General features: G+C 41.2%; 2 protein-coding genes across 5 annotated transcripts in view; one reads left to right on the top strand and one right to left on the bottom strand.

Annotated features, from left to right (window-relative positions):
• Positions 1 to 15016, bottom strand: part of LOC109246177 (uricase) — an 85056-nt gene that overhangs the window by 32523 nt on the left and 37517 nt on the right. The window contains exon 1 of one of the 2 annotated variants that reach the window (XM_019413976.2): positions 4963 to 5096. The exons of the other annotated variant lie outside the window; for it this stretch is intronic. Within the exon in view, the coding sequence (XP_019269521.1) occupies positions 4963 to 5070 (108 nt within the window). The 5' untranslated portion in view covers positions 5071 to 5096. Of the gene's footprint in view, positions 1 to 4962; positions 5097 to 15016 lie in introns of those variants that run through there. 2 annotated transcript variants of the gene reach the window in all.
• Positions 1 to 15016, top strand: part of DNASE2B (deoxyribonuclease 2 beta) — an 80818-nt gene that overhangs the window by 60289 nt on the left and 5513 nt on the right. The window contains exons 1-3 of one of the 3 annotated variants that reach the window (XM_019413980.2): positions 2986 to 3583; positions 9030 to 9207; positions 12546 to 12627. In XM_019413980.2, coding sequence (XP_019269525.2) covers positions 9142 to 9207; positions 12546 to 12627 — 148 coding nt within the window. In that variant the 5' untranslated portion in view covers positions 2986 to 3583; positions 9030 to 9141. Of the gene's footprint in view, positions 1 to 2985; positions 3584 to 5302; positions 5922 to 9029; positions 9208 to 12545; positions 12628 to 15016 lie in introns of those variants that run through there. The other 2 variants (XM_053893229.1, XM_019413979.2) reach the window with 2 other exon arrangements.

The raw sequence follows: 15016 nt of genomic DNA, 5'->3' as shown, positions 1-15016 counted from the left end.
ATGCATAATTATGGTAGAAAGAAGGTGACCTGTTACCTAATGAAGAATCCATTTACAGGTGCTTAGTTATTTTCATACTTCTGCCTATTACAAAGGAAGAGAAACTCATCACTAAATGTCAGAGGCAATGCTAATTTTCTTGCCGGCCTCTCCACAGCACCAATAGCCTTAGGGCTGGGAACTGAACCAGGGAAACCCCTCAGGAGCCTCTCGGATTGGGGGCAGGAAATTCCACAACAAAGAAGTGATGGAGACCTCCAAGAATGCAGTTGGAAGAAAATTTTACTGAAATGCACACATTGAAAGAGAATCTCTTTCCAAATGTGTAAGTCTTGAAAATAAAAACAACCATTTAGTGAGGGTTTCATATATGTCAGGAACTTTGCGTATATTATTCCCTCTAGTCCTTTGTAAGAACCCTGTGAAGTGGATATTTTGATCCAAGTTTGACCGCGGGAGGTATGAGGGTTAGGTGTCCTGCCAAGGTCACGCTGTTACTAGGTGACAGAGGTAGGAAAGGAGAGCCCAGTCCATTTGCTTCCAAATGACACGCTCTTTCCCACTACAAGCAGAGTCCCTATACCCCCTTGATGGTTAGCCCACTCTTTAGAGAAAGAAGGGAACCATTCTGATCCCAACAGAAGGAGAGAAATGGCCATGTTACTGCAGAAACTTGAATTCCTATGCCATTTTTTAAATTCCACTCATTGGAATCTGAATTATCTTATCTACTCCACACACACACATACACACACACACACACACACAAACAACAAACAAACAAAAACCCCTGCAATTTAAGAGGAAGAACGCTATTTTAAAAGAAACTAAGTCAGAGATGGTAAGTGAGCTGCCCAAAGCCACATAGCTAACAGGCAGGCTCGTACAGTGGAAAAAGAGCCCTTCTGAGACTGAAGAGCCTTATTCTGCTTACTGTGTACCAGGCTGAACTTACCCAATGCCCAGAGGTACCCCCTGCCCAAACCACCACTTTTTCTGGAACTTTAGTCATTTGTTAAAATTACAGGGGAATTCTAAGCTCACATGGACTCCGTGGGTATGGCAAGGCTGTTCACATTGCAAAGTACAGGGAGAATGAAAGGCTGACTGCCCTTTGGGGCAGAATGAAAATTCAGCTTTGTGTCTTCAATAACAAGATGCTACCTTTGAGTCAAACACTGACTTTTATCTGGGTAAGGACTACTGCAAACATGAGCGATATAAGTTTATTTGTGGTCTTTAAAACCACATCGCCAAAGGACCCTTTTTAGTCCATCTGCAAAGATAAAGAAATAACTGTGTCACAGAGGAAAAGGAAACAAGGTGGGAAGAATGAGCATTTAATAAGCATTAGTCATGTGCCACAGGCTATGCACACAGTATCTCACTGAATCCTGAGAGCGTATGCTATGAAAGTACAGATCATGAGCCACCTTTAGAAAAGGAAGTTGATACTGTTGAGGTTAAGTAGTTTGGTCAAAACTACATGGCGTGTAAGAGGTAGGGCCAGGCATGGAACCCAGGTCTGCCTGATTATTTTCACTATACCCAGCTGCCTCCTTGACAAAACATTATAATAACGTTCTTTAAAATGGGATTTTACCTACCTACCTACTCATTTTTATTTATTTATCTGATTAGATTTAATTCATCCTAAATTCCACATAACCCCAAAATAGAAATCTCTGAAATCTTTTTCATTTAATCCATTCATTCATCTATATTTATTCAGCCCCTTCTAGGTGATAAGCACCATGGTAAGTGCTAGAGATACAATAGCAAACCAGTCAGACATTGTTCTGCCCTGATACAAGGGCATTATACACTAGATAGGGGTTATACACTAGAACAAACTTTCTCAGTAAAGAATCAAAAAGTTGGTATTTTAGGCTTTGCGGGCCATATGGTCTCTGTTGCAACTGCTCAACTCTGCCATTATAGCAGAAATAGTTATACGTAATACATCAGTGAATGGGTGTCACTGTGTTCCAATAAAACTTTATAGAAACAGGCAGTGGGCCAGATTTGGCTGACCCTCGCTCTTGAGAGGAAGACTCAGAAAAGTAACCAAGTAATTAGAATACATTGTAATAATTGCTCTAATGAACAAATACAGCAAAGTCTGGGATACCTAAACCAGATTAAGAGAGATCAAAGATAGTTTCCAGGAGGGACTGGCATCCATAGAGCTATGAATGATGAGTAGGAATTAACAAAATAAAATTCTCTGACCCTCTTCCTTTAATTCTACTTATAGCTTCCTTTAACAACATTTTCATGAACAATTCTTTGTTTTACAAATGCCTGAATCATGTTGCTTGTCTCATTGATTTTCATCAAAATAATTCAAGTCCCCTCCCCTTCCTCCTGCAACAAGAGTATCAACTTTTTCCTTTGGTTTTTCACATTCTAGATTGTATCCAGTATCTGAAGTGGTCTTGTAAAAGTTTGAACATTAAGTTAAAGAGATAGACTCTCTGGCATGTAAATCACACCTCAAAAAGCTATTGAAAATAACTAAACAAAGCCGGCAGCCTGACTTCCAGAAGTCCTCACAGGATGACTAAACTTTGATGAAGCCAGCATAGACCAGGGTGTGGAAAAACCCAACTTAATCTCAATCTCAAAAAGTTCTTACAGATAAAGCTTCCAAGAATACGAATTCACAGCCAAAAATAAAAAAAGCACACAGGGTAGCTTTCAAGGTGTCATGAGAGAGAGCTGCAGAAACAACAGACGGTGAAGTGTGACCTGCAAAGGCTCTAGATACTGGAATCACCAAACACAAAATATAAAATAGTATCTTTACTATCTTTACAGAAATAAAAAGAGAAGAGTGAACATATCTCCTTTTTAAAAAACATTTATTTATTTATTTCGAGAGAAAGAGAACACGAGCAGGGGAGGGGCAGAGAGAGTGAGAGAGAGAGAGAGAGAGAGAGAGAGAGAGTCCCAAGCAGGCTCCAGTCAGCATAGAGCCCGATATGGGGCTGGAACTCACAAACTGTGAGATCATGACTGAGCCGAAACCAAGAGCCAGATGCTTAACCAACTGAGCCACCCAGGCGCCCCTGAGCATAGCTCCTTCTTGAGACAAGGGTGTACCTTCCCTTGAGCAAAAAACAAGAGACCAGAAAAAAGCCTAAGTAAATTTGAAGGAAAAAAAAAAAAAACCAAAGAACTTCTTAATGCATTAATAAGTGCATTAAGGAACAGATTTAACACAACTGAAGAAATAATTAGATATTTGAAAGAGATAGATTAAGTAACAGATTAATGTTGCCTAAGAGAGAACTTGAGAACGGAAAGATAGATAGATCCAAATAAAGAATCAGGATTAATGAAGACACCGGAGACGGAATATATGCAAGAGACATAGAATGTACCAGGACAATATGACAAGAGAGAATGTGGAAGAGGCACAATTTCAAAGAGATCGGGACTGAGATTTTCCAGAATTACTAGATGAATGAATACAAACCTTCAACTATAAAATAAGAAGCCTATTACCAAGTGAAGAACTCTACCTTGTTCACTACACTGGGCCAACTTACAATGAAGGGGTTTTCTGCTATTTTTAGAGGTAATCATGTCGTGAAGGTATATGTGGTATTTTTGTAATCGTATGCTCCTCGGGCTTCAAAAGAGGGTAACGTGAAAACCATTCTATCCTGTTTGCATTTTCTCCGTCCACCAAATTCAGTTTCTTTCCATAACAGTACTTTGCCATTTTTAGTGAAAGTCAGGACACACTGGAATCTAGGCTTTAGGGTAATGTCGAAATCCTTGGAGCCCCTCAGTACAGCTTTTGATACCTGGTGATTGCATAATAAAGCTTGTTGGCTGACAATCAGCGCCATCAGGTCAGCGACAAGGAGAGATAAGAAGAAAGCTTCCTGAAAGTTACATCTGAAAGAAAGCAACCTAACAGCATTTTTCCAGACTTTGAAATAAAATTGGATTTAGCAAATAGCATCCTAATACAGATGTCCCCCAACCACAGGAAGGGCTCAGGTTATAGTAAAAACAATCTTAGCTATTATTTGTGGATCATTTACTTTTGGCCAGGCACTGTGCTAAGCATACAATGAGGAGAAAATAGGAATTACTTTATATCCTATTCAACAAAGGTTCTTTAGTCTACATAACTGAAAACAAGTTGCTTATCTTCTCTAAATGCATCAATAAATCCTAACCCTCATGTACTTAGTTATTACCATTGTAATACCAAAAGCTATCACAAGATAAAAATAATTTTATTTCATTTTAACTTAGAAAAATAAACCTCATGCTACGAAAATTTTTAAAAATTGATGAAAAGTTTGCAGTTGCTGAAATCTTTTTTTCTGAACGCAATAAAAACATATATAAAACAAAATGATACTCATGGAGGAATGATCAGAAAAAAAAGTTGTTTTGTTTTATTTTGTTTTTTTCTAACTTGATTGGTTGCAAACCTGTCAGATAAGGTACAGCCTTGGCTCAGGGCAGCAAGCCTCAAAGTTGCGAGTGCACTGGCATCACCACAAACTTTATAAAAAATGTAGATTCCTAAGCCCAACTGGGAGAATTCTGCGTTAGCAGGTTTGGGCTAAGACCCAGAATTCTGCCCCTTTTGCAAGCACCACAGGAAAATGTGGGTACATGGTCCAGACACCCCAAACAAAACTCTGTCTTAGGAGAAATAGAGCCTCAGGCCCTCCCTTTCCTACGAACCTTGAATCCTGAACAATTCGAGTTCAACGCAGAAGTGATCTGAGTTGCAAGATGCCGGTTTGGTGTGGGTCCCTAAGTGGTCTAGATCCATAATCCAAGGGATAGATCAGAGCTGTCCTTCTGGTAAAGTGCTCCTAATTATGAGAGCATCTTTAAGAAGTGAGTCAAAAGCATCATACACTTAAGGAAATCCTTTTCATATGCCTGTCTCCTCCCTCCCCTCCTGTAAAGAAAGAATGGTCTCACCTTTTTATAGTCATTGTGGTAATAGGCCATTTTCTCTTGGCTTTCAACTTCAAATTTAGTTTCAAGAGTGAGAAAGAATAGTTTGGGCAAAACAGATGTTTGTAACATTTTTTATTTGACCTGAAGGGTGAGCGGTCAATATGTTTACCCAATTGCATTACAACCAATTGGACACCAAGGCCTCTCAAAAGCACCAAGTTGAATGGCTAAAACCAGAGGTGGAGGCAATACGTAAACATTTCGTAGAATGTAATTAACATTTCGTAGAATGTATATTTCGTAGAACATAATTAAATTGCTCTTTAAGGCAACCCTTTGAAGTCCACTTTAGGAAAAGTTTACTTAAGATTGAGAATATTAGAAGTGATAGATCCTAATTTTTGCTAAGACTTAAGGTTTTCTCATTTCTGCTTCATGTGTGAACTGCAAGCATTTGCTTTCACTCACAGAGAGGCTAATCGTGAGGGGAAAACGTGAAATACATTTAATTCAACCTCTACTTATCAACATGGAGTTTCCCTGCCCACCGAACTTCGTAGTACATGATGTTCCCTCAGAAGAGTTAACTGTATATCCCATTTTCCTCTCTGGGACTTTTGATGACTTTGCAAACTAGTCAGCACAAAGGCATCCGGAGTCACGCTGGCATGTTGTGACAGAATCACACAATTACATGAGGTTCGCCCCATTCTGAAAATGCCCGAACAGCAGAGGCAAACGGAAACAAAACATCAGAGCCAGCACAGCCTGAGTGAGACCTGAAACTCAGACTCCTCGTCCGGGGGCAAGTTTCCTGCTGTGGTGTGGAATATAGGTGGCAGATAAAAAAAAAAAAAAAAAAAAAAAATGACAGCCAGACTTCTAAGAACAGCCCTTCCTTTGCTCTTCTTCGCCCTCTTTGGGGTCCTGGAGGCGACAACAATATCGTGCAGAAATGAAGAAGGCAAAGCCGTGGATTGGTAGGTAAATGAAATGGAAGGATTTGTGCATGCAAATAGAAAGCCAGAGTATGGGAGGCAAACTGGCTCACTGTAAAGTTCCACAAGGAGTCTTCCCCCTCCCTCTCCCTTCTAAAAAGAAGGGAAATTAAAGTACATACATGGACCAAATATCCAGAGAGGTCCTGAGTGAAGGAACTTCCACCTGAGAAAGCTGCCAAGCAGTGCCTGGTGGACCTGATTCGCTTCTCCCAGCGGGCCAAGGCCGGTGGCCCCAGATGTGGGGGGTCAGTTGGCAGGTTCCTTTCATTGCATTGAGCCTTCCCTAACGGGACCCTTCCAACATCCTTTCAGAGATTTGCAAAGGAGAGAAGGCAGATTGCTTTTTTTCTGACACGGGACCTTGTGCCTCTCCTTCTGAGAATGAGAAAGAGGGCTTGATCGAACACAGCAGTGTTTGGTTAACCTTGTTTATTAGGGCAGCACAGGAGCACAGGAGTGGGTGGTAGGTCCTTGGCCTCCTTCACGCTGTGGAAGAGACTCAACACAGCATTGCATTATGGTTATGGATTCTTCTAACGCTTTGATCGCTTTTTCACTCTTTAATTAGGGTGTTTAGGTTGAGCATTATGATTGGCATCAAGTTTTGTGTAAACTTCAGGCTTGAGAACACAGAGACACTCAGTCTCTCAGCAGTTACTGAGCTCATGCCAGGCCCTGTGCTGAGGTTTGAAAATACAAATATGAATGAAACATAGCACTTGCCCTCAAGGAGCTCAATTATGTGGTGAGGGTATAGATGGGGCCTCTAGGGAGCATGAGCCCCCAAACTAGTTTTGAGCTAAGTTTTAAGAACAATTATGAGCTGGTTAGATTTTTTTTAATGTTTATTTATTTTTGAGAGAGAGAGACAGCAAGCAGGGGAGGAGCAGAGGGAGAGGGACAGAGGATCCCAAGAAGGCTCTGCGCTGACAGCAGAGGGCCCAATGCGGGGCTCAAACTCACAAACGGTGAGATCACGATCTGAGCCTAAGTCGGATGGTTAACTGACTGAGCCACCCAGGCACCCCGTGAGCTGGTTAGAAAAACAAGGCAGATGCAAGGGCATCTCAAGCCAATGAGGGAGCAATGGGGAGGTACAGAGGCAAAAAGCAGTGGAGAAGGTTCAAGAACAGTGTTGCTGGTGCTTCAGGAGAATGGTGGGAGATGGCAGGAGGTAAGCTCAGTGAGCGGTGAGGGCCAGGTAATGAAGGGCTTTGTGTGTTGGGCTGCAGCGTCTGAATTTGACTGTCAAAGGGAGCTACCGAAGACCTTCCAGCAGGGATGTGACGTAGTCAGATTTGTATTTTAGAAAGCTCACTGGTGGTACGGTGAAGGCCAACTGCATGGAGACCAGTCTAGAGTCATGGACTCACCAGGACTTTTGCAGCATTACAGATGAGATGATGTGTGGACCTCATCAGTTTAACGTTTAAAGACACAGTAGTAGAAATAGAGAGGAAGGAACATTCTGAGAAAACTCAGTAACAGATGGGCTGAGGGTCGTAGGAGAGAGGGAGAAGTTAAGAAAGACTTTCAGATTGCTGGCTTCTCTGACTGCGTGGATGTGTGCCCCGTCTGCAGGAGAAGAGCAGAGTTGGAGCGAAATATTATAAACTTGGTTTCAAAAATATGGAGTTGGAAGTCTCTGGGATATCTCTGCATTTAGGCTTATCTGGACCTCAGCATGGAGGTGTGGGCTACAAACAGATTGAGAAAACTTCAGAATATAACTGGAAACGGTTACTCAAGAAAAATGTTTAAAAGCACTAGTCTTCAACTGATATGCCGTGACCCTGATGGTTCTCAAACCCTTCACTGGTGAGCGACCAAATTGCGATCAATACATAACATTGTTTTTGCTGCAAATGAATGGACACATTACTCAGCAATACCCGTCAGAGAGAATGTTGAGCTGAGCAGACGGGGAGGCACAGTCTCGAGCTGCTACAACTCACTGTGAGAGTAAAAGGGCAGAGCAACATCAGGTCAGCACCAAAGAATAATTTTATGTTTCCTGCCACATGTGAGGACCCTGTTCTGAGAGTAAGAACGCATGCACAGGGCAGGAAAGAGCTCGTGTAAATAAATGGAAGCATAAGAGTGACTAGAACCAAGTGAATAACATGAAGCGTTCACGGGCTTCGTGTAAGATGTCACCGTGTGGTCATAGTGAATGCATTAGAATGTTTGCCTCCTTGTGGGTATTTGATGGTTCATTGTGGGATTTTTGCTATTAGAGGTATTTGGCAAGACCCAGGTGATTTTGCCCTCTGGGGACTTTCAACATTGTCTGGAAACGGTTTTGATTGGCATAGCTGAGGAGGACTACTGTCATCTGATAGGTAGAGGCCAGGGATGCTGCAATGCACAGGACAGCCCCCACAACAAAGAATGATCTGGCCTGAAATGTGACTAGAGCACATTTGAGAAGCCCCGGGGTTACATGATCCAAGAGTGCCTACCTGCCATACGGGCCCAACCGCCTCCCCTCCCTGTGAGATACCCAAAGAAGATATACAAGGAGATAACAGTAAGGACAACAAAATGCTTGCTTAATGAGCTGGTCTTGGCCCTGAATCCTCAATGGAGAACGGTCTGAAAAACTGAGCTAAAGAACGTGGCCTAGGCCAGAGACTCAAGGGAGCCTCTGTCTACTCTGAAAGCCAAACCCAAATCTCGGACCCAGCCAGCCAACTGCAAAGAGATGAGCGTGCCAAGCACTTGGGGCAGAAGAGAAAAACACATCCAAGGCCTTTCCAGTCCAGGCCTGGGCTTCATTCTCTCCCCAGTGCAGCCATATGGCCTGTGGAAACAAAAGAGAGCCACTGTCAACCTACATGGGCTTCCACAACAGGGACCCCACCCACCAGGCCAGTTGATGTCTTAGGACACGTCCAGTCAGAGTCTCATTCCTTTCTGGGAAGGAGAAAAATAAGGGCGAGAAAAGAGACAGAAATCCTGAGCAAATCCCTTTCGTTAGACTTAGGGAACATAAGTAAAATGATATAGTTAGACGCTTAATACAGTGGCTGTCACCAGAGAAGCTGTCATTAAGTGTTAGTAATTCATAATTATTTCCTTTGTTAGGTTTGCCTTTTATAAGTTACCTAAAAGGCAAGACAAGGAAAGCAGACAGACGGGGTTAGAGTACCTATACCTAGACTCTACAACCAGGAGCTGGAGGAGGAGTAAGCAACTAATGAATACCACCAACAGTGTGTTGGGAAGGACATTACAACAGCTATATGAAGCATATGCCTCTGAGGTATGTTACAGTTTATCATTCATCTGAATCACATAAAATGCATAAACAGAATCTAAAGCTTCCAAAAGATTCTGACTTCGAACCTACCTAACCCCTAATCCTAGCAACTTGAAGTAAGCTAGCACACAATCCGAATCAATCTTAGACCTTCAGGAATATGTCATCAGACTCTACAGCGATGCCAGATTATGGGCACATTCAGCACTATATCCCATAGCATCACCAGGTAAGGTGTGAACTACCTACGTATGGAAGCCTTCTGGCTGCCAAACTCTGCCAATTCACTCCGTACTTGCTGTCTTAGACCTCTAATAGAAATAGCAAGAAGCCCTCTCCCATTATAATGCAATACAGATCAGCAATTAATACACCACGAAGTATGGGTTACTTATGCCATGGTGGTGATGAGTGCTGGGGGCCAAAACGAAGGGTTCTACCTGGTCTTCCTTTTCATTTATCATTTTCCAAGTAGGAGGTTGAGAGCTAGGGCTGTAGTTCGATGCCCTAGAACTCACTTGCCTGAGTGGAGATTAAACCTGCTATCTGGACTTGATCAGGCAATGCGCTAACCAGCCAAAGAGGCATAGGTAAGTAGGCCTGCTGGCTCAATGTGGGCAGTCTCCCAATGATCCAGGCACCATCTGCCGTTCAGTGGCAAGATACTGCTTCCCAACCAGGGGTGACAAGGAAAATCATACAATAATATTCAGTTACACGCATATATGCCTTCCTAACAATCACTGAGAGGTAAATGTGTAAAATGACTCAGCACTTACGGTATGCTAGGCCTTTACATATGTCAATTAATTGATTTCCAACAATAATGTGTTAGATCCTAGCGCTGCGGCACATGCATATCTGAGTATTTACTCAAAATGTGCAGAGAGCTGTCACTGTGTGCACTAATACTCATGTTTTTATTCGTCTGCCACGAAGACCAGCCTTCAGAGCCAAACTACAAAGTAAAAATGTATTTTAAAAGTGTTTGAGCACATGTGATGGACCAAGCCCTGTTGTAGGTGCTTTTAAAAATTATTTAAACCCAGCAGCAACCCTGCTTTCAATTAATAGATTATTATGTAAAGTCCAAACTGCCTGCAGCTGCTTCTGTTTTCCAAGTTTGGGGATGGAGGCTGGGAGCACAACCCATTAGTGAGAAAATAAACACTTCTGTTGTTCCCTTCCCCACCGGGAGAGAAAGGAAAGAGCAACATTGTAGAGCCTCTGTCTTTTACCTTAGTTGGGACAGATGGTTCTTACTTTGGCGGAATATAATAATGATCTTTGGAGGCACAAAAGTGGCCCCAGAGCCTAGGAGGGCAAGAGAGCTAAAATGCTCTGCAAAATAAAAAAGAGTGGATGAAAGCTAGGATTTAAAAAGCATAAGAAACCCAGAGAGAGACTAGAGGCAAGGCCAGGTGGTGATGTAAAACCATCCCATGTTTTGTACCTTCAGTGAAATCTGATCACACATAAGGCCTTCAGTGAGGGATTCTGGGAAGAAAATGACAGGGAAGGGGCTGATTTCCATGTCTGACTGGCATAGAGCCAAAAGAAGAGGAACAACAATAGTGGGGACACCTAAGTGAGATCGGGTGTTCTTTGGAAGCTGGGTCTGTGTGCCAGAAGTGACAGTGAGAACATAGCTCCCCCACCTCCTGGTCTGGGATTCTATCAGAAAGCAGAATGCAAGATCACAGCAACTGGCTTTAAATCTCAAATGTCAAGATGACCTAGGCCAATACGTGGGTTACATTTAGAATTGTTTCCCTTCTTTTGCCTTTGTCAATAAGAACCTTCCATACACCTTCGTAGTAATGCTTATCAAACTATATTGTAGTTGCCTGTGCCTGCCTGTCTATATTCCCTGCTAGACTAGGGGCAGAGATTGTACTAGTCTTGTTCAACATCCAGTAGTCAAAATAGTACCCAGCTTATGTGTTCTAGAAACAAAGCTGTCCAGAAGGACATGCCTAGGCCTACCTATCCTTAAGTCCATGGTCTTTCCCCTTTATCAGAGAGCCTTTCTTCACTAGGGCTGCCTCCCATTTAACCTTAGCTAGCTGTTATACTCCTGGTTAGAATAATACACTTCGTCTATTATACGAATAAAGCTCCTCAAAGATTCTTCCCAAAGCCCCTTCGCATTGCACGCCAAAGGCACACAATGGCCTCATGACCACATTCAACGCCAGCTCATTGAACAACTGTCAGGGTCTTCCAGCAGAGAATATGAATGCCAACAATAGCTATAGTCAGTTGTGAAAATGAGGCTAAGAAAACAGCTTCTTTTCCTGGATATTTCTAAATATAATAGCTGAGAATGCTACACGGACTATACGGTGCATTAAAAAAAAAGAAAAAGGTTTTAGATTACCTCAAATAATTAAGCAGTTGTAAACAACTCAATTACTGGCTTTTTTTTTTCCTGAGACAAAAAGAAGAGCCTTTTTTAAGGAGATGAGTTTTCCTTTCTTGCTTTTAATTATGTCCCTGAGATTTTTGTTAATATCAATATTATTGGCTTCAGTAAAAATCACTGCATCGTGACACAAACGAAAAGGAACCACACAGAATAAATACAAGCAAGCTTCCAAAACATGACAAAAGAGATACCATGAAAATAATAGCTTCATTTTTACTCAGAGATTTGGCCAACTGTTTAGAAAATTTACTCATATTTTGCCTTACCAGAGGCAATCCAATATCACACATTCAAATTCACTACTTTTTCTAAGCAGGGAAATATCAAGCAAGAAAGGTGAAGTGACACTAAGAAATGAATTGAAGGGAAATCCTCCCCTGCAGGGAGGTAGTGGGAGCAGAGAATGAGGAATCCTGATTAAACACAAAACTATGACCAAGCTGTGAAGCACAATGTAGGCAGAGGAAAGCAGACCCTGACAGCCAGTTCTGCCATGGTGCCTATATCAATGGAAAAAAACCCAGGTGTAATCCTAGGCCGATTGTTCCTACACAAATATTTGTTCCTCAACAAATATTTAAGTACTCCTTTATTATACAGTGGTTGCCAAATGAGAAACGCAGGTCCAAAACAGCCAAGAGAAATAGGAATAGTACCTTCACATGCACATCATGATGCACAGGGCCCCTGTCACATAGGATGAAACCATGCACAGTTAAGAATGGACTTTGTGTTCCCTCCCTTGCCTGTCACAGAATTCAGTCTGATGGGGAAGCTGTCTATTAGGATAACGGATGATTTCTCATGTGTATTAATGAAAGCTCTGTATTGCAGACTGGGTAGCTGGTAGAAATGTTGCGAGCATTTATGAGCGTAAGATTTACATCATTATAACCCTAATGTGCTCCTGCAGAATAACAACACAGCCTATCTAATATACAATGATGGAGTCCCTACATCTGTGAATTACAGCAGAAAGTATGGACACACTAAAGGTATGACAAAGGCTCTTGGTTTGTCTTTTCTACTGGAAATCAACATTCTCTTAAATATTCTATCTTGAATATTCTTTTTTTTTCCACACTGAAAAAATAGCTTTCCTTTTTAATGGTTTATTCTGAGCTATCAAAATTCTTGATTTCTATATCACAGGTTATAATTATATAATTTCACTTGGAAATCTCCTTTTCACAAATTCTACTTTATTTCTTAACATAAAAATATATGCTCTATAGCAGAAATCCCAGAATTCTACTGGGAATACCAGCCAATCTATATAGTGTTTGTGTGTGTGCACGCACGCATGTGTGTGTGTGTGTGTGTGTGTGTGTGTGTACACATTTCAGTTAAGTTCATTGAGGTATAATTTCCATAGAGTAAAATTCACTCTTTTTAGTGTATAGTTCCTTTTGAAGTAAACGTTTTTGAAAAGTACTTTTAATAAAAAAAAAAAAAAAGGGAAAGTACTTTTAAATATATTTTTTATATTTTGGTAATTTTTGTTATATATAGTTAATATATTTTAAGAATTTTATTATAGTAATTTTTGGCATTTTTCTATAAACTATGTATATGTATTACTTAAAAATTCAAAATGCCAGTAAGCAAAAAAAAAAAAAAATCTGTAATTTTAATACCCGTTAGATAATCTCATTAATCCTTTCTACTCACTTTTCCTATAATATGTATTTTAAAACATATTTATGAGGGGCGCCTGGGTGGCTCAGTCGGTTAAGTGGCCGACTTCGGCTCAGGTCACGATCTCACAGTTCGTGAGTTCCAGCCCCACATCAGGCTCCTCACTGACAGGAGGAGTTACTCTTTCTCTCTCTCAGAATAAATAAATAAACTTAAAAAAGAAAAAAAAAAAAAAAAAAAAGAAGGTCCCAAACTCAAATGGCTTCAGAAGCAGGCAAGTGGATGTCAGCAAGCCAGGTGGACTAAACTAGCAGGGAACTGAAGAACCAGAGGGTGCATGCTTGGTGAAAAGGTACAGGTAGTACTCAGGTTGCTTTGGAGGGATGCGATTTTTCAGGAGATGTTGAAAATTAGCATTTGTGGAAAATCTCCCCAATTTTTAAATGTTGGCAATGAACGCAAAGTTTTAAAAATATTCTCTGAGAATAATAATATGTATCTGCAGGATAGATTTGGCCAGTAGGCTGCCACTTTTGCCACCTCCGATTAAGAACGTAATTTGTAATGGCTGTCAAATATCATGAGTAATGAAAGCTTTTTATTTAGCCAAGTTGCCCTCCTGATGGTCCTATTTGCTTGGAACACAGCAATTTTGGTAATACACCACATTCTCCAACCTCTCCTCTAACAACCCCCACCCTGTTCGTTGCTAAAAGGGCTTGGGAAAAAGACCACAAAGGGAACGGGACCCCATGTCAAGTGCAGGAGTTCTCTTTGGCAACAGGTGCCCTGACATCCGGTGGCACTGGTACCAGGAGGTTAGGATTTCAGGCCAACAGTACATTCATCTGGGCAGAAGAGGGGCCCTGAAGGTCATCCAGCTCTGTTTGGCAACAGAACATTGGACATTTTCCACCTGGACACAGGGAATGAGAGACCAATAGCGTGCTTTCTTCAAGTGTGTTTTTTGCAAAAGAAATAACTGGCAAGCATGTGGTTTCCACTCTAACAATAAGGTAAACATGAATAATTTCATATTTGCATGGTTATATGCAAACTGGAAAGTCTAGTCAGTTTACCAGAACTATCCCGATGTATTTATAAACACAGAAATAGTCACTGATGCCTGTTGGGTAGGATTCATTTTGCCATGACACAAAATGAAAATCTTTCTGTTTTCTTCCTTTCCGTTTTCATGTCATTTTGCTCTAGAAATTTTCACTAAACACAATTAACTGGGTCATTTTGGCATGGCTTCTCTTTCATTCTCTCTGTCTCTGTTTTTGGGCTTGTGGAGTTGATTACTCTTCTACACATAAGTGACCATCAGTGTCTTACAATGAACTATCGCAAGTACATTTCTTCATTTGATACTTTCTCTTTCAATTCTTTTTCAGCTGGCTTTTGAAAACAGCTTAGCTGCTTAGCGGTAAAGATAACTCATTATGTGAAGCTTACCAGGTGACTGTGTAGTTTAACAAGGTCAAATTCCAATTTAGCAAATTTGCCTTCCACCAAAACAAATTCTCCTTGTGGTTTGAACACGAAATTCCTCTTAACTCTTCACAGGGTGGCTGTCCTGGCTCTCTTTTGTGGTGGCTTATTATCAGTAATGGGGCAATGTGATGTGTGCCCAAGTTAGTTTTGAAATTTTGAAAAGCAAGCATGATCTTTGTGATTATTAACAGAGTAAAATATTAGCCTGAAGTACAAATGGGCTTAAATGTTACAGCTTTGAACCCTATC

The sequence above is a fragment of the Panthera pardus genome, unplaced genomic scaffold (assembly GCF_024362965.1).
Source record: "Panthera pardus isolate Hobbes unplaced genomic scaffold, ASM2436296v1 HiC_scaffold_11, whole genome shotgun sequence".
Lineage (NCBI taxonomy): Eukaryota > Metazoa > Chordata > Mammalia > Carnivora > Felidae > Panthera > Panthera pardus.
This window is presented reverse-complemented; position numbering and strand designations above follow the sequence as displayed.